Consider the following 22,843-nt stretch of genomic DNA (forward strand, 5'->3'; position numbering starts at 1 on the left):
TCTTTGACCAGGACTCCCCTCCAAGAAGAGATATTGTATCCTGCAAAGGGTAAATTATAAATAAATAAAAAACAAAACAAACAAAAAAAATCCTCTATAAACCACATCCTTCTTCTGAATCACATTGTAACAGTGAACACTGAACTATCAACATATCATACAGTCTTTTTTTATATGCTCAGCCTCAGAAAAAACACAATTAATCGCGATTATGTACGGTATTAAGAGGAAAATACTGATTCAATTCTTTACAAAAGTCTACGAACTCCTATTTTAATGAAGGTTGGATTTATTAAAAATGGTTTTGAATAATCCAGTCAACTAAAGACAATAAAATATATGAAAAGTGATTTCCACACAAAAATCGAGGGCTGCATTGACTCGTCTCTGCTTGTTTATATCGCCTGTGTACACAGATGATCCTGATCCTGTATTTATTACAGTATAATAACCACAGTTTGAAACTTTTTCCCTTCACAGAAATCAGTGACGCGTTAAGAAGATGCCTGATGCGTAATGAGTCCTCGGTCATCACTGACTCCAGAGACACAGAATCAAGGTGAACAATAACTTTCATCACGTTTTGAGGCAAAGAATGTGGCATTGTCTTTGGAGAGGGAAAAATGAAAGAAGAAATCAAACCAGACTCGTAAAAATTTGACCTAAAAAAGTATGTTTCTGACTTTGTCTAACCATGAGGATTTGTTTAAAGGTCAAAGTCACTTGACATTCTTGGAAATAAACGTCCTGCCATGACATCTAAACCAGTTTCCCATTTTACCGGTATCTGATCGGTGTATTTATAATTATGCTGAAAATAAGAACATGTAGGACGCACAGAAAAACATTTCTCAGGGTCAAATTACTGAAAAGTTTAAATCCAGTCTGTCCCTGCACTTTACAACATCATACTTTACGTTCACCAAACCAATTAATGAGAAAACTTTCGTCAGGAGCCTGTATGATTTTTTTTTTCATGTGACTTAAAACACTGCAACCATTTTGTCTTAAAGTGTTAAGGGAAAATGTTGTTAAAGTCTGTCACTGCTTCATAATGCGTCTTATATCAATTCAGGGACTGATGTGACAAACCAGTCTTTAAATATAATCCAGACGGAGATGTGTGCGCTTTAATTTTTCAACAAGAAGATAAATGACAGCTCACACACGACATTGAGAAATGGAAAATAAGAAGGTTACTGTAAATGAAATCCCGAAAATTAATCCTGCTTGAGTTTTATTTTGAAGGAGCCACTAAAAAAGGGCTGCACAGACTGAGACACAGTAGGTTACCAATCCAATGACATCGCGTTTTACGCAGATTTTTGTTGTTGATGATGATGATGATGACGTAACAGATAAGGAGAACTTGCCGATGACATTTTGTGTCAGGAGAAAAAGAAAGTAAAGTGAGGTGAGCGCGTGAGTTTTACAACTCGAGACAGAAACTGGACTTTGGACAAAGCGCAGAGACAGAGTTCACAGTGAGGGGCATCAGCAGCAGCAGCAGCAGCAGCAGCGTGTGTGGCCGAGCTGCAGCTTCTCCTTCTACATAATCAGGCTGACGATGATCTCACTGATGCAGCTTCAAATAATTACGAATGTATGAAGAGGAGAAAAAAAAAGAGATGCAGCGATCTGCAGTATTTGAAAGCACTCGATCTCTGCTGGAGAAGTAACACTGTTCATTGTGGTTTTTAACAAGGCAACATAAATGATTAGTCTTCCTTAAACTCAGAAGAAGAAGAAAAACACTTTGCACATACTGTACATGCACATAATATAACTGATATTACAGTTATGGTTGATTATTCAGAAAGATTCCATGTATTTGTATGGAGGCAGTAGTTTGACTCGTACCTGACTCATAACTGAGACTTTTATTGAGCACTTAAGGCTTATTTTCACAATAATTTGTGCCATCATTAACTAAAATTAAGTCACATTTACACATGCTCACACCAACAAGTTCAATCAATTTAGTTCAATGTTCAGTAACAAAAAACCCATATCAACCAACACAACGACGAAACGACTGCACACCACAGACCTCTATAAAATGATGATGTATACACTGGTTGCACAAATGTTAAGATGCACGTCCAATCTGCCTTAAAATCTATTAGTGTCAAGAAGAACACATGTCATCAGCTCCTCAGAAGAGAAGATCTACATGACTGAAAACATAATGTCAACACAGAAAACTGTCTGAGCTGGACTGTAACAGCCTTCAATATACAATAATATCATCTAAACATGATTTACAAAGCAAACAATGTACAGAAAAGTTCCCACATGCTGCTTCAGCAAAGAGAATCCACTGCAAATAAACACAAGTAGGTTGTGTAATATTTTTATATCTACTAAAAACTCAGTGACTTTCATTCTTTGACTAAAAGTCTTTTGACTATATCATCATTTTGTTTTAATAGAACATAGTCCACAACTTAGTGATACATGCTGCAGTGTCTCAAATGTCTTCCTTGTGTATTTTTGGAGGGATTTTTTGATGGCAGATTATTATTATTATTATTATTATTTTCTCAATGTCTCATAACATGTCTTATGTTGAATTCTCAAATCCACAAATAGCCACTTCCTCCAGTCTACACAGATGCATCATCATCGTTTCCTCCCTTGTTTGCTGCTACTTTGTTTGAGGTCAGTTTCATGCGTCAGGATTCTTGGCAAATCTTGCAAAGATGATTTAATTAGTGTCTTGTGCAGACAAATGCTTTTATTGGTGTAATTATAAGAGACATCCAAGAGAATTCATCCTTCAGTCTTGAAATGTGTGGTTCCCTGTTGCCACTTATATTTTGAGTTGCCATTACTCTGTAATTCATCCTCTGGTCATCACCAAACCTCTGTTATTATTAGATGTTTATGGAATCACTTCAAGGCAATTTGGTTTATACCCTTTAAAAAATCATTTTTTAAAGTAAGAATTATTAAATTATTTCCATTTGAATCTGTAAATCGTTGTGTTAACTGTGTGTCCATCTTTAATGTAAGGACATCAACAATCTCCACATAAACCATTGTGTGGCTCTTTCAAAATAAAACTCGCCCAGTAAGGTGTAAATCTTCTAAATGACTTGTTAATGACTACATAAGAGAGTAACTTTATTGATTTAATCTGTTCTTGGTATTTTATGGTAGTTGTTGCAATACTGCCCTCACATTTTCCTCTTCTTTTCCTTTTATTTTCCTCTTCTTTTCCTTCTCGATCTTCTTCTGCCTTATGTAAAATATTCTTTATAGATCTATAACGAATATTTTGTCAAATGAAGACGGAACTTTATTAGACTAAATAAGTCATGTAACTATAGTCTAATCCTGGCTTTTCCTTGGATTATCGATGACTTGGATCCCACAAATTCAAACAGTCGAACAGGTAGATCATTTGTTTCCATGCCTGTCCAATTATTAATATAATAATAATAATAATAATATAACCTGATCCACACATGAATAAACATAATGTGAAAGAACGTCATTAATGAAAGAAATTTACATTTCCTCGAATAAATCTAGTAACAATACATCATTATTATTAATAAATGATGTACACTTTGGAAACCACAGACTTTAACTTCACACTTGTTTTCTTCGCGACCTCTTCTTTGCTCTACAACACTCAGATTAAAGCACCAGTGGTTTGAAAAAAGTCTGGATTAGAACCAGGACTCTTCTCCCGGGATCCCCCGCTGGTTCGTCCACATTCGCAGCCCTTGTTCTCCGTTCAGTCTCCGTGCGCGTAACCGCCGCCGCCGCCGCCCCCGCGAGCAGAGTCAGCTGATCCGTCACGTGTCCCAGCTCTCTGGTCGCCCTCTTTTTCTTTTTTTTCTCCTCTTGCAAAATGGAGTTGTCTGAGTATGTGCAGAGAGGACTGCGCTCTCTCGCAGACTCGTCCTCCTTTGACCACAGCGGCTTCCAGGTGCTGGTGGACGCCTCTTTCCGCAGCCTGCTCTCCGCTCACGGAGACCCGGGAGTCCTCGGTGAGCTGTCGCCTCTCCACGCCGCTGCCGCTGCCGCTTTTGTCTGCGCCGCTGCTTCCGGTTTCTCTCTGCGTGGATGTGGATATGTTGTGGATCAGCCTCGGTGCTGTTTATTACCGTGGATGTGTGTGTGTTCCACTGCTGTTGCGTTGTATTTCCACTCCGGTTGTTTGTTGCTTAGACGGGAAGCGTTTACGTGCATTAGCGGTGTTGGCGATATTCTGTGTAATCCGCTGCCTGTTTAACATTCACCACTGGTCCCACATCACCACACAGCCTCTCTGGTCGCCCTTTGTCATTAAAAACTGACATCAAGCCTACTCAGCATATTAGAAAAAGCACGTTATAGAGCATTTAAATCACCAATAAACTGCTAATGGTCACACACGCGGCTGCTAGCTTTAATCGCACGTAGCATATCTTTGTGTTGTTTTGCTATGATCGATCCACTTTGGGTGGAATCAGTAAATACAGGCTGACTTTATGCAACATCAGTTGCCTGACAGTCAGTCCTCACGCCACAGTCCAGTCCTGCAGCCCCTGCTCTGTCATGGCTGCTGCTGTGTTTATTTGTTTTTCTTTTCACATTTTGTCCAAACTTCATCGCAGCTCCTTTGCTTTCTCTTTTACGCAGCGTTGTTGTGCAGCCTGTGCAGTGACAATAAAGGAATTTGCCTTTGGCACAGAATTGTTTAGAAATGTCCACTATACACATAAACAAAGGAGCCTCCTCCTCCATATCCTCCTCATCCTCCTCCTCCTTCTCCTCCTTCTCAGGATGATGCAGCTGAGGCGCCCATTCACATGTAAATCATCATTGATTTCCATTCTGCGCGTCAATCTGAGGGATCCAAACTATGGATCGCAAAAAAAACCCCTATAGTTCACATCATCTATACTAGTTATTGTTGCAGAGGCTGGGTCTCTCTCCATATAAATTAACAGAAATTCGTGATAGTAAATTTGCCCTCTGCATTTACACAACAGTATGGACGTGCCTTGCTCAGGGGCACACCAGCCCTTGGGTATCCATATACCGTTCTCCTCCTGCAGCTCCTGTGACACTAGACGATATTATTACTGATTTCTGGCCCAATTCTTATCCTCGTGATGAAAAATGAAGTTGTGATGCGTTTAGGTCTTGAAAAATGTCTGTTTTACGCATTAAAACAGACATTTCTGATAGAAATACTGTATTATTGCGACATGAAAAAGGGCTGTTGTTATTGTTGAGTCCTGGTTCTCACAGTTCAGTCTCCGTTTGGTTTTCAGATCAGCCCGAGCTGAAGCAGATCGACCGGATCCTGCTGAAGCAGACTCACACCGCAGCCACCACCTTCATCCTGGAGGCGGTCAAACACAACGCAGACAAGTCCACCATCAGGTAGGAGAGTGCGTCTCCCATGAGTGATGTGATTGATGGAGGCAGTCGGAGCCTGTAACCTGAATGTTGCCGGTTTAAAATCTTAGGAATGGGTTGCCCCGGAGCAAGACATCGAATCCCAAATGCTCCCTGGGCGCAGATAACTGCTGTGTGTGTGTGTGTGTGTGTAAAATGGTGCAGAGGTCAATCTTCTCTGTCACTAATTGGTTTGCGTGTGCAAAAATAATATTTTCTCATGACCAGAAATACATCACATTTCTTCATCATGCATGTGCAATAGCCTCCACTATGATGTCGTGGTCCAAAGGTCTTCAGTTTGCTGCAGAAAAATAAATAAATACATAAATAAACACTGTGAAATACTTCAAAAAAAAAGGGCTGCATTAGAGATGCAAAGTGTGTTAATAAACCGTGCTGTGGTTGTGTGTGTGGTCCAGATGTGTAATAACAGAAACGTTCCCACGGATAAACACTTGGTGTTGATAGTTTTAATGAATTATCATCATTTAACAGCCTTTGAGGGGAATATTCTTTGAAAGCATCTAATGGTTACAGCCAGATCCGTTTAAAAATGTTTGGATTTCATAATAAAGTTATCATGGGTGTTGGTGGGGTGGGGGGGGGACGGGGTACTGTGCTGTAAATGCACAACTGCAGAATCCTTCAGGCTTCCAGATGTTTCCCTCCATTAATAAACACACACACACACACACACACACACACACACACACACACACACACACACACACACACACACACACACACACACACACACACACTGAGAGGTTCCTGCGTGTGTTTTCTCCTCATTCTCAAACTGCATTTATGACTTGTGTGGTTTCTGCAAACCTGCAGTTACTTCTCTCTTTAATCTTGTGTCATGCGCAAAAACACCAAACTAAAATGTGTGTGTGTGTGTGTTTGTGTTTGGCAGTAAAACACATTCAGACTGTGCACAACTTGGAATCTAGAGTAGTTTTGGAGAAAGTGGAAATTCCTGGTTTGCATTTATAAGAAAATGTGTTGTTCTCATTCAGGTGGACTCATCTCTTTTATTATTATTATTATTATTATTATTATTATTATTTTTTGCCTTCCATATGATGATTTTAGTCTAATGTTTTAATGGTGTTTTCCTTCACGTCTTCTCTCTGTGCACATGACATTTATTGCAGTGAAGACAACAAAGTGTTCCAATAACAAATAAAGTTGTTTTTATTCTTACAGCTCCTGCCTGGAAGAACTTGCATTCAGTGCAGAGAGAACTGAAATATTATATAGCTCTTATCAGGTATATATATATATACATATCTATAAACATTTAAAGCTGTGTTGCATGTGTTATGCGTATACGTTGTGGCAGAACCACAGCTCAATTATGCTTGTTTTGTTCTTGCAGACGCATAAAAAAGAAGTGGGGCGTCTCTTAGGAAGGTGAGAGTCCTCAAAGATGCACCAACAATGCAGAATAAAGTGTAATAAATGTTTTTGTTTTTTGCTTTAATGACATCTGGTGTTTTTTGAGGGAAAACACGCGAGGGTCAGCGTATGTAAATACCAGAGTTTTGACACCAGATTAAAAGAAAAAAAAGTGGGTTAAGGGGAAAAACGTGGCTGTTGCCTCAGCTCCGGTGAGAAACAAGAGAGGCTCTTTTCTGGATTTGCGTGTCAGGTCGAAAGGGACACGCGCGGCGTGATTTAGTGCAGTGTAAATGCCGCGTTATGACGCCTCCATAAACAAAGAGCCGCAGTGTCTGCAGCTGCAGCTCAGAGAGAAAAGTAGGTGCAGCAGGGAAATGGAACTAATAATATCAAACACAAGAAAGTGTGTTAAAATTATAAAAAAAAAATATCACCTTATAAAAGGGTTGGAACATGGAGGATTAAATGATGTCGATTTATTTATTTATTTATTATTATTTGTTGGTTTCTGTTGCAGCATAGGAAGGCGAGCGCCTCACGTTAACGACGTTTCATGGCGTCTGCAGTATCACATGAAGGTAAACAAGCATATTTACTCCTTTTTTTCCCCTTTTAAGTCATAGTGTCCAAACATGTATAACACTATGTTGTCTCGACAGAACGGACAGGTGGATAAGGTCAACGAGCCTGGCTACTTGATTTCACTGAACTCAGAAGTAGGGAACTTAACACACACACACACCTGCAACTCTCACTGATCTGAGTCTCCCTGCGTTTTTCTCTGATCATGTGTGTTTGTGTTCCTCAGAGTGAAGGATCCTCTAAAGACATCAACTTCACTTGCACTGTGGAGCAACTACAGGTCTGATTTCATTTTATTCCCTGCTTCCTTTGTCTTTGTTGTTGTTCCACATTTTTTTTTTTCAGTACATAAAAAGTGTTTAAAATGGAAAAGGACACTTTCCTGCACACTGGAGAGATTCCCTTTGCCAGATAAAGCACCAATTCTCCCAGAATAAAAATCAACGCCAGTGTTAATTCCGTACAAATATATATCTTTTTTTAAACCTAATCAATATTTCAGTGTTGGGTTGTGTTGTTCTGCTTTTATTCCTCACTGAATGATAAGTTGGTCACTTGTTTTCAGGACTTGGTGGGAAAGTTGAAAGACGCTGCCAAGAGTGTGGAGAGAGCCAGTCAGATGTGATGCCGGTGTCTGGTTTCCCCTCTCCTTCATAGTCGCTCTTTTCCTCCTCTCCTCTCTACACCTGAGACTGAAAACGACCTGTATTCATTTTAACATGTTTTTTTTTTTTTAATAAAAAGAGAGAAAATCCACTCTTTGTGCTTTGGTGTCTTGATGTATTTAAACTGAAAAGTGTTACACTTTATTTGTCTGATTTCTAAAAAGGACACAGCTTCATGTCCTTGCTTATAAAAGAGATGTGAAACTTGTGTGTGTATGTGTGTGTTTGAACACGGAGTTTGTAAAGTAGGCATTTGTTTTGTCAGCACTTAAGCAGCCTGAATAGAATTTTTGCCATAGCTGCGTGACAGCAGTGGATTTTGTTTCCTGCAGCATCTGTTACCGTCCAGCTTTCCAAAGGCTCGGGCTGACGGAGATCTGACTTTAGTGACTTGGTTCCTTTCTTCTTCTTTTTTAATTTTTTAATTTATTTATTTAATAAATAAAATAAAACACCAAGAAACAAAACACAAATGCATGCATGTACACGTACACCGTTTTAGACTTCTTCCTGTTTCCTGCAGTCACCTCAGCTGAAAGTTGGAAGCTCCACAGAGGCTCAGATTCCATAAACATCCGAGATGCCTTCATTTTCTGCGGCGCTGGCTCAGGAATAAGAACCCCAATTCATAAAGTGGAAGTTGTGGCGCATTTTCTTCTCTTCTCTTCTCCTTCTTCCAGATACCAGGAGAGGTTTGACACCAGAGCTATTTGTCACAGAGTGCATGGGTCCTAAAAAACACAAAGGTCAGATTAATTATGTTGCTGTTTCTTTCTCCTCCTCAGAGTGGATGAAAGCGTTTGGAGCGTGAACAAACGCCACGGAAATGTGTTGCCAGTGCGGGCTTTATTTTTAAACGATGGCACAACATCGGCGGTTCACTTTTCCCCAGACGCCACAATAAACACGGAACTCTTTGATGAGAGGAGACACACAGACGTGTTCGTGGCGTGGCATCGTGGCTTTCCGTGGTGAGAAAAAATGTGCAACAAAGTGCAGCAGTCCGCAGTGGTTTATTTTAAATCATGCGTCACACATTAGAAATACGCCGACAGGAATTTCTATAGGCGCCTCGAAGTCGATGCAGTTCGAGAATAAAAGCGCGAACTGCAGCTGAGATTCAGTCGTTAATAACGCCGTCCACGCGCACACGCGTGTTTGTTTTGTGTAATATTTCACATCATGCGAAGCAGGATCACGACAAACAAGCGTACACCGACAATAATTCCAATGCGCCCTTAAGCAGAGAGACCACGTGACCAAAGCGGGGCGGTCGAACTACAAGCCATTTTGGGGACGGTGTCAGTTTCCACACACACACTCACACACACACTCACTCACACACTCACTCACACATACTCTACTGCGTTTACTGAGGGGCAAAGCCGAATGTTTTGGAGGCAAAGTTCTCGGCGCCGAAGTGGAACGCTTTTCCGTGGACTAGGCTCGCGCGACGCCGCGGATCGGACACGCACGCGGCGCTGAAGCGGCGCGGAGAAGAGGAGTTTTTATTCGCACATCTGAAATGCGCTCTGCTCCGCCGTGCGCTCTCAGCCACTGACAGCGTCTGCAGCCTGCTTCAAGATGGCGGCTCGGCTCCTATTCATTTTCTGCTGATCACCTCCCAACTTTCATTGTCTGCTCGCCCCGAGACCCACGGATTCCCAGCCCAGACTCCAGGTATGTTTCCTTCGATATCGCCTCGAACTAACGCGGCCACGCGGCGTGGCTCGGGCTTTGTGCTTTTGTGTTTTTCCACGCTACCGATCCAGCGGTGGATGTGGAGCTTTCCGCGGTGGCTGCAGCGATTCACCGACGTGGAGCTCCGTGTGTGTATTTCTCTACGCACCACTTTTCTCGCCCCCCTTTCTTCGCAAAATATGCTCCCTGCGCGAGCACACGCGCGAATTAAGACCCACTCGCACCCGCGATCGCACCGTCCACCTTTCGGGAACGTGTCCGTATAAATTGGCGACGTTCGGAATTTGCTTTGCGTCGTTAGGATTTAGGTGAAGTGGGAGATCTCGGGCGAACCAGGCTGCCTTGGCTCGTCTGTTCACGGCAGCGAGTGCTCCAAACGGTCCCTGCGTGACCGTGGTTCCACGCAGACCCTTCATCTTATAGAGTTGGGATGTTTATGATGTTATGAAGGCAGTGCTGTGTTGGTTTTCCGTGTGTGTGATCATATGTGGGATTTATTAACTTAACTTTGATGGCTCCCGCTGACGTGACAATGAGGGTAAACCGTGTCTGTCGCGCATAAATAAATGTTTCTCGTCTGTTCCTTGTGGGAAAAAAGACACTGGATCGCCTTCAAAGTTTAATTGTGGCTGTGTTTGTGAATGTCTTGATGAAGAAGGATGGTTGAGTTTTTGAGGAATTAAAAAATATATAAAAGGAGGCAGCAGCACGGGCTGTGGACGTCTGTGTCACCAAAGCAGCGGCGAGTTCTCTTAAATTCATATGCTTTGTTGTCTTTGACAAACATCAAAGCTCATTATGGATTTCAATATTTCACCTTCTTGTGTTTCATTGTGTGGAGACGCGTCAGATGAACAGATATGAGCTGAACTTAGTGCAGAGAAAAAAAAAATATTTCTCTCATTAATGCTTTGGATGATGGTTTAAAATGAACGCCTTGTACCCCCACTCGTGACTACAGGTTGACAGCCTCACATCTCTGTGGATTCATCTGATCATGTGAGAAATACCAGTTTGAACGCTCACTGATATGTCCGATCAGGGATCCGCGCCTATTTAATTAGTTTTTAAATCCACTGACAGCAGCTTTTAAACAGGACTCACTGGTGTTTTTTGTTCCCCCCGTTGCCCATTTTTAATTGGGTCATTTCCAGCTGCTGTTGATTTAAGTGTAAGGGGAACCTTTACAAGAGGAACTGGGCTCGTTTGGGAACAAATGAGAGGAAGGTTGAACTTTGGTTCACTGCAAGAGGCGAGAGAAGTGTGTTTATGTGCTGTTGCTTTACTGGAAGAAATAACTTTGCATGTGAAGTATGTGTTGCAATGACGCGTCTACAATTAAACCTCCCTTTAAATAATTAGAATCTGTGTTTATCTGTATGATTGGAGTTGAATCGAATTGTATGTTGAAGCTTTCTGGGTTCAGAACATATTCGTTCCCATCATGGATTTATGGAGCGGCTGACTTGACTTCTTGCACAGTGAGCTGTGCAGCTCCCTCAGGACAGAAGGAGAGCAGTTGTCCAAACACCGGTCAATCGATTAATTGCGCAACAGGCTCCCTTTACATGTAGACATTATCCATCATTATCCATGTGTGAGAGTTTCCTTTGAAACAGGGTCGCTGTTCAAACCTGTCCAGAAAGCGACCCCAGCTCTGAGACCACAGAGCCGGGGTTCGGCTCTTCTGGTGCGGCTGTTGGGTTTCAAGGCTGCCTGACTGTCATCCATATTTCAAGTTCCTCATGTAACAGTGTCCATATTTTTTTTTAACTGTCTCCCTACAGCCCAGGCTTTATTTAAACGCGCGTGCTCGCCTCATTGTTGTCCAATTATTCACCATGTTTGCGTCATGGCTCAAAAACATTGAAGAAAAATAACTGGAAACACGGTGATACTTTGGCACCGACGTCTCTTTCACTCTTTGCCGCTCCACAGGAGCGCGTTTATAAAGTCGAGAGCTGTGGTGCGACGTGGGTGAAATACAGTGTTTATATTTTAATAAAAGGAGATTGTGTATGATTTTATTTAGCGATTGCGCATATTAAATAAGCTGTGATCCAGGGTTGCGCTTCAACTTGCTGTTGTTGTTGCTGTTGCTGCTACTGCTGCGCGGTCGGTGCCGATTATCCGCACACGCCATGAAAAACACGGCAAAAAAAAAAGCGAGCGCGAATAAAGCGGATGATTTCCCTCTGGGTGGCTCGTTCGCGCACGCACGCGCCACACAGATTCAGGGAACTCGCACAAACTGGGTCTGGTTCTGGCGTTATTTGCCCCCCCCCCCTCCCCTCCCCTTTAGAGGAAAAACCCCACAGCCAGTTGATACACGGGGATTTTTTTTTTCCTCCACAAAATGGCAGCCGTGCAGTCGGCAAGCCCGGCAGTCCAGCCGCTGTGTGTCTGTGAGCGCGGAGGAACGGGGGGAACCTCCGGTCCCCGCGTGTTCCCGCTCTGCACAACCGGCATGCTCGCCGTGCTGTTGTTTTGGTTTGACACGCTGCCTTGTTCTGGTCACTGGCGACCAGCCATGTGGGCTGAAAAGCAAAAAGGGGTTGCCATAGAAACGCGCAGGTTCCCCCCACTAGTCTGTGTGGCACACCTGACGCGGCACATCAGCCCCGCGCCCAAGATTTTCCTCCAGAATTTGCCAAACATTCTCCGAAATGTAGCAACATTTGGGGGAAATGTTTGGTTACAAAGTGGAGCTCGAACAGAATGTGTGCGTATTTGGTCATATGAGGAGGTTTTATCTATATTTTCAGTCGGTTAAATAAAGGTTTCCGCAAAAAATAATCAAATCACATCTGTAAATGCAATCTCTTCTTATATATTTTTTATTTATTTGGAGGAACCTTTTGTTTCTGTATTGATTTTGACACGCGCGCTCTTTCTCTGATGTGTGCGGGCTTTTTTTAAGCATGAAACGCAGGAGCGCAAAGCTCCATCGATCTTACTGTAGAGCAATGATTTATGATTATTCACTGCGCCTCTGTCAGGTGACTGCGCTGCTGCTGCCTATCAATCCTTCCTCGTTGGTTATTACTGGATTAGCATAAAAGATGATGTTGCTCTAACACAGGACAAACAAACATCAGCCCCCTTTTTTCTTTTCTTTTTTTTCCCTCTTTGCAAATGGTCTGGATTCACGCTGCAGTGACACAGACCCGCAGCTTCTGCTCATGCCGCCTCCTTCTTACATTGTTTTGACTTGTTCTGTGTATTGTTTTCTCCCCCTTGTCCTTTCTTTTCCATGCAGGATTGTTGTTCCTCTCTCTAACCATGCATCGAACCACCAGGATAAAGATCACGGAGCTCAACCCTCACCTCATGTGTGTCCTGTGTGGAGGATATTTCATAGACGCCACCACAATAATCGAATGTCTCCACTCATGTGAGTGAGCCCACGAGGAAAAAAAAGAAAGAAAAACCACTGACTTTAGAACACGCAAAAACTTTTTTCTCCCCTTTTTTTCAGTCTGCAAGAGGTGCATCGTGCGCTACCTGGAAACCAGCAAATACTGTCCCATCTGTGATGTGCAAGTGCATAAAACCAAGCCTCTGCTCAACATTAGGTAACAACTTTGCCCTTTGAAATCTCTCCTTTCCCTCATTTAATTTCACTAATTTATTTATTCCTTTAAAAAAATCTAATTAAACAGTAGAGTTATTATACATTTGTTTAAGTTAGGCATTTGACAATTGTTTGGAATTTGTCTCCTGTTTCTTGACCACTCTTTTGTTTTCCTATAGCTGCATCAGCCAGTAATTTAATTCCTTAACACATAAATTGTACAATATGTAAATATATATATGTGAAAGAAAAAGAAGACCGTGTTTGCTGTGGCCAAATTTGCAGCATTTTCAAGCTCAAACTTTTTTTTTGGAGGTGCTTTTTCCTCATCAGACAGGAAGAAAACAAACACAAAAAAAACTTGTTGTTTTTTGAAAGTAGAGTTATATCCTGTGTGTCAGAGACTTAACTGAAGTTCCTCTTCCTCTCCTCTCTCTGCAGGTCTGATAAAACTCTACAGGACATTGTGTATAAGCTCGTCCCCGGCCTCTTCAAAAGTAAGAGCAATGACTGTGAAACTGTCTCCGTGTCTCACATGTCTTATTTACTTTCATTTTTGACTCTTTTCACATGCTCTTGCTCTTTTTTTTCTCGAGTCATTTCATCCACAGTCATCCAGTTCAATCAGACCACTACAGCATCTACCGCTTGTGCAAAAATCAACTCTAAATATACTGATTTATATAAGAGAATGAAGGACACTCACAGTGTGTATAACTAGTATTTTCATCCCAGCATTTGTCAAACCTGTGCATGTAATCTACCGCTCGGCTGATATGTTATTGTCATCACATCATAGTGTTTTTCGTAAGTGTGTGTTTTGTCTAACATTGTATTTGCTGGTGATTTAAAAAAAACAAAAAAAAACAAAAAAAAAACCTGTCAGACTAGGTCAGGAAAAACTTCCCTTGTCTCATACTAACATCACAGTGATAAAAAAAATAGAAAAGAAAACAAGTTAGACTAGGGTATGTTAGGCTCTTTAAGTAATTTATTATGTTTTCCCCTCGATTCTGGTGTAATTTTGGTGCAAAAACAGCTGCGGTGTATTTTCACACCGACATTTGATAAGAGTAATATTCCCATGTGAATTAAAAGTGGATATATTTGTAATGAATTGCCTTTCGCGAATGCCCTCAGATGAGATGAAGCGGAGGAGAGACTTTTATGCGGATCATCCTGTAGATGGTGAGTCGTAGAAAGTCCCCACAGAGAATTCACACTTGGCACAGACTTTGTTATAAAGAGTTAAAAAAAAAAAAAAGTATTATAAAGTATTTATTTATGTGGTTTTTTTTTGGCCCTGCAGCATCTAATGGATCAAACGAGGATCGCGGCGAAGTCGCAGACGAGGACAAGAGAATAATTACAGATGATGAGATCATCAGTCTCTCTATTGAGTTCTTCGACCAGAGCAGGTGTGTGTGTGTGTGTGCAGTTGTCAGTAACTTTAACATTGCCGTTCCATTTAAATCAATTACATACATAGACACACAACCTTATAAAATGGGGGAAATGTAAAATTGGAGTGCTTATTGACACATTTTTTATTCTGGAACAAAACAATGAAAACAGATTTAATGGTATAATATTGATTATGAAGTATTTTACACCCTATTTTTAATATTCAACTTCTTTCATATGCTCTGCCACCATGTCCCTGCATAAAATCTAATTAAACAGTAGAGCTATCATATCTATTTAAGAAGTTGTTGTTAAAAGTTGAATTTATTTGAATGCTTTTCCCTTTTTTTTAAGTGTGTAAAGTTAATTCAAATTAAATGTGTAACATTTCTTAATTTAAATAATAGTAATAAAAAGATGATTAAATTATTCGACATGAAAAACACAATCCCACACTTGACAAGATCTTAATGTTTTCCCCTTACATTCTGTGCAGGCTGGGAGGAGGAGGAGGAGGAGGAGGAGGAGCAGCAGGAGGGGGAGGGGAAAGAGGGGAAGGAGGAGGAGGAGGAGTGGAGGAAAAGCAGCAGCAGCAGCAGCAGCAGCAGCAGCAGCAGTCTAAAGATCAGGTGACTTTTATATAGATTTTGACCACATTCTTTCCCATGCATTGATTTGTTTTATCCTATTACTGTTCCTCGATGGCAGCTGAATGAGAAACATGCTGAAAGTTCATTAATTCATCTGGGCAGTAAATAAATAAATAAATAAATAAAATATATAATAAAAAATAAATGTTGTTTCTGATGTTTTTTCCTGAGATACAGCAAAATCCCTCATAATGTTTTTTTTTTAAGGTGCTTGTATCTGCTGTAACGATATAGTCTGATAATGGTGTGTAAATATAAATACATTATGTATTTAAATATGTATCTGCAGGTGGCCAACAAGAGGTATCTTCAGTGTCCAGCAGCCATGACAGTCATGCACCTGAGGAAGTTTCTGCGCAGTAAAATGGACATCCCAAATACCTACCAGGTATTTGAGCTGTTACTCGCTTACTTATTTACAATTTAAGTGATTTTATTTTTAATTCTGTTCTGTTGAATATTGATAAACAGAATTTGTATTTTCTCCTCCAGGTTGAAGTCATGTATGAAGATGAACCTCTGAAAGACTACTACACATTAATGGATATAGCGTACATCTATACTTGGAGAAGGGTAAGGCATCAAACTCACAATGAAAATTACATTATTTTAAACCGGAGCTTTGACATATTCCCAAGGATTATGTTGTTGCCAAAGCATTGCAGTCGCACATATTGTGCATAACTTGCAGGTTAACTGTGTATGTAATGGAAATGAAGCAGGAATAGAGCAGCTGTTCTCAATGGAGGGTGTGTTTGTATTTTATTTGTTTAGAATTTTGGACTATACTATGACGTTTTTGACCATTTTTGGACGACATACTATACTATGCATTTTTGACCAATACAGTTATAAATATAGTTCCAATACTATAGTATAGTATGCCAAAAATGGTCAAAAACGTCATAGTATAGTATGTCGTCCAAAATTAACTAACACTAACGGTATGACGGTAATGTATTTTCTGGACCAAAAAAATGTTTTTCAAAATAATTGTCAGATTTTGGACGACATAGTATAGTATGACGTACTACATAGTATAGTATGATGGTTTTGGCACGTTTTGGACAAAAAAAATGTTTTTCAAAGAAATTTTCAGGACGACATAGTATAGTATGTCGTTTTTGTCAAAGTTTGGACCACATTTTTTTTCCATAAAATGGTCACATTTAGGACGACATAGTATAAGCATGACGTACTACATAGTATAGTATGATGGTTTTGTCACGTTTTGGACCAAAAAAATGTTTTTCAAAAACATTTTCAGGACGACATAGTATAGTATGTCGTTTTTGTCAAATTTTGGACCACATTTTTTTTCCATAAAATGGTCACATTTAGGACGACATAGTATAGCATGACGTACTACATAGTATAGTATGATGGTTTTGGCACGTTTTGGACCAAAAAAAGGGTTTTCAAAAAAATGGTCAGATTTTGGACGACATAGTATAGCATGACGTACTACATAGTAAAGTATGATGGTTTTGGCAGGTTTTGGACCAAAAAAAGGGTTTTCAAAAAAATTTACGTATTTTGGACGACATAGTATGTCGTTTTTGTCAAATTTTGGACCACATTTTTTTTCCATAAAATGGTCACATTTAGGACGACATAGCATAGCATGACGTACTACATAGTATAGTATGATGGTTTTGGACATAGTATAGCATGACGTACTACATAGTATAGTATGATGGTTTTGGGACGTTTTGGACCAAAAAAAGGGTTTTCAAAAACATTTTCAGGACGACATAGTATAGTATGTCGTTTTTGTCAAATTTTGGACCACATTTTTTTTCCATAAAATGGTCACATTTAGGACGACATAGTATAGCATGACATACTACGTAGTATAGTATGATGGTTTTGACACGTTTTGGACCAAAAAAAGGGTTTTCAAAAAAAAATTCAGATTTTGGACGACATAGTATAGTATGTCGTTTTTGTCAAATTTTGGACCACATTTTTTTTCCATAAAATGGTCACATTTAGGACGACATAGTATAGCATGACGTACTACATAGTATAGTATGATGGTTTTGGCACGTTTTGGACAAAAAAAAGGGTTTTCAAAAAAATTGTCAGATTTTGGACGACATAGTATAGTATGTCGTTTTTGTCAAATTTTGGACCACATTTTCTTTTCAAAAAATGGTCACATTTAGGACGACATAGTATAGCATGACGTGCCAAAAAAAGGGTTTTCAAAAAAATTGTCAGATTTTGGACGACATAGTATAGTATGTCGTTTTTGTCAAATTTTGGACCACATTTTTTTTTCCATAAAATGGTCACATTTAGGACGACATAGTATAGCATGACGTACTACATAGTATAGTATGATGGTTTTGGCACGTTTTGGACCAAAAAAAGGGTTTTCAAAAAAATTGTCAGATTTTGGACGACATAGTATAGTATGTCGTTTTGTCAAATTTTGGACCACATCTTTTTTTCAAAAAATGGTCACATTTAGGACGACAAAGTAAAGCATGACGTACTACATAGTATAGTATGATGGCTTTGTCACGTTTTGGACCAAAAAAAGGGTTTTCAAAAAAATTGTCAGGTTTTGGACGACATAGTATAGTATGTCGTTTTTGTCAAATTTTGGACCACATTTTTTTTTCAAAAAATGGTCACATTTAGGACGACATAGTATAGCATGACGTACTACATAGTATAGTATGATGGTTTTGGCACGTTTTGGACCAAAAAAAGGGCTTTCAAAAAAATTGTCAGATTTTGGACGACATAGTATAGTATGTCGTTTTTGTCAAATTTTGGACCACATTTTTTTTTCAAAAAATTGTCACAATTAGGACGACATAGTATAGCATGACGTACTACATAGTATAGTATGATGGTTTTGGCACGTTTTGGACCAAAAAAAGGGTTTTCAAAAAAATTGTCAGATTTTGGAAGACATAGTATAGTATGTCGTTTTTGTCAAATTTGGACCACATTTTTCTTTCAAAAAATGGTCACATTTAGGACGACAAAGTAAAGCATGACGTACTACATAGTATGATGGTTTTGTCACGTTTTGGACCAAAAAAAGGGTTTTCAAAAAAATTGTCAGGTTTTGGACGACATAGTATAGTATGTCGTTTTTGTCAAATTTTGGACCACATTTTTTTTTCAAAAAATGGTCACATTTAGGACGACATAGTATAGCATGACGTACTACATAGTATAGTATGATGGTTTTGGCACGTTATGTCGTTTTTGTCAAATTTTGGACCACATTTTTTTTCAAAAAATGGTCACATTTAGGACGACATAGTATAGCATGACGTACTACATAGTATAGTATGATGGTTCTGGCACGTTTTGGACCAAAAAAGGGGTTTTCAAAATAATTGTCAGATTTTGGGAGACATAGTATAGTATGTCGTTTTTGTCAAATTTTGGACCACATTTTTTTTTTCAAAAAATGGTCACATTTAGGACGACATAGTATAGCATGACGTACTACATAGTATAGTATGATGGTTTTGGCACGTTTTGGACCAAAAAAAGGGTTTTCAAAAAAATGGTCAGATTTTGGACGACATAGTATAGTATGTCGTTTTTGTCAAATTTTGGACCACATTTTTTTTCCATAAAATGGTCACATTTAGGACGACATAGTATAGCATGACGTACTACATAGTATAGTATGATGGTTTTGGCACGTTTTGGACCAAAAAAAGGGTTTTCAAAAAAATTGTCAGATTTTGGACGACATAGTATAGTATGTCGTTTTTGTCAAATTTTGGACCACATTTTTTTTTCATAAAATGGTCACATTTAGGACGACATAGTATAGCATGACGTACTACATAGTATAGTATGATGGTTTTGGCACGTTTTGGACCAAAAAAAGGGTTTTCAAAAAAATGGACAGATTTTGGACGACATAGTATAGTATGTCGTTTTTGTCAAATTTTGGACCACATTTTTTTTTCAAAAAATGGTCACATTTAGGACGACATAGTATAGCATGACGTACTACATAGTATAGTATGATGGTTTTGGCACGTTTTGGACCAAAAAAAGGGTTTTCAAAAAAATTGTCAGATTTTGGACGACATAGTATAGTATGTCGTTTTTGTCAAATTTTGGACCACATTTCTTTTTTCAAAAAATGGTCACATTTAGGACGACATAGTATAGCATGACGTACTACATAGTATAGTATGATGGTTTTGGCACGTTTTGGACCAAAAAAAGGGTTTTCAAAAAAATTGTCAGATTTTGGACGACATAGTATAGTATGTCGTTTTTGTCAAATTTTGGACCACATTTTTTTTCCATAAAATGGTCACATTTAGGACGACATAGTATAGCATGACGTACTACATAGTATAGTATGATGGTTTTGGCACGTTTTGGACCAAAAAAAGGGTTTTCAAAAAAATTGTCAGATTTTGGACGACATAGTATAGTATGTCGTTTTTGTCAAATTTTGGACCACATTTTTTTTTCAAAAAATGGTCACATTTAGGACGACATAGTATAGCATGACGTACTACATAGTATAGTATGATGGTTTTGGCACGTTTTGGACCAAAAAAAGGGTTTTCAAAAAAATTGTCAGATTTTGGACGACATAGTATAGTATGTCGTTTTGTCAAATTTTGGACCACATTTTTTTTTCAAAAAATGGTCACATTTAGGACGACATAGTATAGCATGACGTACTACATAGTATAGTATGATGGTTTTGGCACGTTTTGGACCAAAAAAAGGCTTTTCAAAAAAATTGTCAGATTTTGGACGACATAGTATAGTATGTCGTTTTTGTCAAATTTTGGACCACATTTTTTTTTCAAAAAATGGTCACATTTAGGACGACATAGTATAGCATGACGTACTACATAGTATAGTATGATGGTTTTGGCACGTTTTGGACCAAAAAAAGGGTTTTCAAAAAAATGGACAGATTTTGGACGACATAGTATAGTATGTCGTTTTTGTCAAATTTTGGACCACATTTTTTTTTCAAAAAATGGTCACATTTAGGACGACATAGTATAGCATGACGTACTACATAGTATAGTATGATGGTTTTGGCACGTTATGTCGTTTTTGTCAAATTTTGGACCACATTTTTTTTTCAAAAAATGGTCACATTTAGGACGACATAGTATAGTATGACGTACTACATAGTATAGTATGATGGTTTTGGCACGTTTTGGACCAAAAAAAGGCTTTTCAAAAAAATGGACAGATTTTGGACGACATAGTATAGTATGTCGTTTTTGTCAAATTTTGGACCACATTTTTTTTTCAAAAAATGGTCACATTTAGGACGACATAGTATAGCATGACGTACTACATAGTATAGTATGATGGTTTTGGCACGTTATGTCGTTTTTGTCAAATTTTGGACCACATTTTTTTTTCAAAAAATGGTCACATTTAGGACGACATAGTATAGCATGACGTACTACATAGTATAGTATGATGGTTTTGGCACGTTTTGGACCAAAAAAAGGGTTTTCAAAAAAATTGTCAGATTTTGGACGACATAGTATAGTATGTCGTTTTTGTCAAATTTTGGACCACATTTTTTTTCAAAAAATGGTCACATTTAGGACGACATAGTATAGCATGACGTACTACATAGTATAGTATGATGGTTTTGGCACGTTTTGGACCAAAAAAAGGGTTTTCAAAAAAATTGTCAGATTTTGGACGACATAGTATAGTATGTCGTTTTTGTCAAATTTTGGACCACATTTTTTTTCCATATAATGGTCACATTTAGGACGACATAGTATAGCATGACGTACTACATAGTATAGTATGATGGTTTTGGCACGTTTTGGACCAAAAAAAGGGTTTTCAAAAAAATTGTCAGATTTTGGACGACATAGTATAGTATGTCGTTTTTGTCAAATTTTGGACCACATTTTTTTTTCAAAAAATGGTCACATTTAGGACGACATAGTATAGCATGACGTACTACATAGTATAGTATGATGGTTTTGGCACGTTTTGGACCAAAAAAAGGGTTTTCAAAAAAATTGTCAGATTTTGGATGACATAGTATAGTATGTCGTTTTTGTCAAATTTTGGACCACATTTTTTTTTCAAAAAATGGTCACATTTAGGACGACATAGTATAGCATGACGTACTACATAGTATAGTATGATGGTTTTGGCACGTTTTGGACCAAAAAAAGGGTTTTCAAAAAAATGGTCAGATTTTGGACGACATAGTATAGTATGTCGTTTTTGTCAAATTTTGGACCACATTTTTTTCCATAAAATGGTCACATTTAGGACGACATAGTATAGCATGACGTACTACATAGTATAGTATGATGGTTTTGGCACGTTTTGGACCAAAAAAAGGGTTTTCAAAAAAATGGACAGATTTTGGACGACATAGTATAGTATGTCGTTTTTGTCAAATTTTGGACCACATTTTTTTTTCAAAAAATGGTCACATTTAGGACGACATAGTATAGCATGACGTACTACATAGTATAGTATGATGGTTTTGGCACGTTTTGGACCAAAAAAAGGGTTTTCAAAAAAATTGTCAGATTTTGGACGACATAGTATAGTATGTCGTTTTTGTCAAATTTTGGACCACATTTTTTTTTCAAAAAATGGTCACATTTAGGACGACATAGTATAGCATGACGTACTACATAGTATAGTATGATGGTTTTGGCACGTTTTGGACCAAAAAAAGGGTTTTCAAAAAAATGGTCAGATTTTGGACGACATAGTATAGTATGTCGTTTTTGTCAAATTTTGGACCACATTTTTTTTCCATAAAATGGTCACATTTAGGACGACATAGTATAGCATGACGTACTACATAGTATAGTATGATGGTTTTGGCACGTTTTGGACCAAAAAAAGGGTTTTCAAAAAAAAATTCAGATTTTGGATGACATCGTATAGTATGTCGTTTTTGTCAAATTTTGGACCACATTTTTTTTCCATAAAATGGTCACATTTAGGACGACATAGTATAGCATGACGTACTACATAGTATAGTATGATGGTTTTGGCACGTTTTGGACCAAAAAAAGGCTTTTCAAAAAAATTGTCAGATTTTGGACGACATAGTATAGTATGTCGTTTTTGTCAAATTTTGGACCACATTTTTTTTTCAAAAAATGGTCACATTTAGGACGACATAGTATAGCATGACGTACTACATAGTATAGTATGATGGTTTTGGCACGTTATGTCGTTTTTGTCAAATTTTGGACCACATTTTTTTTCAAAAAATGGTCACATTTAGGACGACATAGTATAGCATGACGTACTACATAGTATAGTATGATGGTTTTGGCACGTTTTGGACCAAAAAAAGGGTTTTCAAAAAAATTGTCAGATTTTGGACGACATAGTATAGTATGTCGTTTTTGTCAAATTTTGGACCACATTTTTTTTTCAAAAAATGGTCACATTTAGGACGACATAGTATAGCATGACGTACTACATAGTAT

At 38.6% G+C, this 22,843-nt stretch overlaps 2 protein-coding genes across 2 annotated transcripts in view; both read left to right on the plus strand.

Annotated features, from left to right (window-relative positions):
• Positions 1-3,860: 3,860 nt before the first annotated feature.
• commd3 (COMM domain containing 3) lies at positions 3,861-8,145 on the plus strand. Its single transcript, XM_083902013.1, has 8 exons — positions 3,861-4,001; positions 5,274-5,385; positions 6,613-6,676; positions 6,785-6,819; positions 7,325-7,385; positions 7,467-7,523; positions 7,616-7,669; positions 7,955-8,145. Exons 1-8 carry the CDS (start codon positions 3,863-3,865, stop codon positions 8,012-8,014), a joined length of 582 nt encoding a protein of 193 aa, XP_083758139.1. The 5' UTR covers positions 3,861-3,862; the 3' UTR covers positions 8,015-8,145.
• Positions 8,146-9,443: 1,298 nt separating this feature from the next.
• Positions 9,444-22,843, plus strand: part of bmi1a (bmi1 polycomb ring finger oncogene 1a) — a 63,199-nt gene continuing 49,799 nt past the window's right edge. The window contains exons 1-8 of the mRNA XM_083901921.1: positions 9,444-9,734; positions 13,015-13,149; positions 13,234-13,330; positions 13,771-13,826; positions 14,470-14,517; positions 14,639-14,751; positions 15,673-15,771; positions 15,876-15,956. Coding sequence (XP_083758047.1) covers positions 13,038-13,149; positions 13,234-13,330; positions 13,771-13,826; positions 14,470-14,517; positions 14,639-14,751; positions 15,673-15,771; positions 15,876-15,956 — 606 coding nt within the window. The 5' untranslated portion in view covers positions 9,444-9,734; positions 13,015-13,037. The remainder of the gene's footprint in view (positions 9,735-13,014; positions 13,150-13,233; positions 13,331-13,770; positions 13,827-14,469; positions 14,518-14,638; positions 14,752-15,672; positions 15,772-15,875; positions 15,957-22,843) is intronic.

The sequence above is a fragment of the Microchirus variegatus genome, assembly GCF_963457635.1.
Source record: "Microchirus variegatus genome assembly, chromosome: 15".
Lineage (NCBI taxonomy): Eukaryota > Metazoa > Chordata > Actinopteri > Pleuronectiformes > Soleidae > Microchirus > Microchirus variegatus.

Bases quoted from the DNA above. Each gene is read 5' to 3' on its own strand.
- commd3 (XM_083902013.1), top strand. From the start codon at position 3,863: ATGGAGTTGTCTGAGTATGTGCAGAGAGGACTGCGCTCTCTCGCAGAC. The intron at 5,386-6,612 runs GTAGGAGAGTGC...TTATTCTTACAG, and splicing joins GCAGACAAGTCCACCATCAG to CTCCTGCCTGGAAGAACTTG. The intron at 7,386-7,466 runs GTAAACAAGCAT...TTGTCTCGACAG, and splicing joins GTCTGCAGTATCACATGAAG to AACGGACAGGTGGATAAGGT.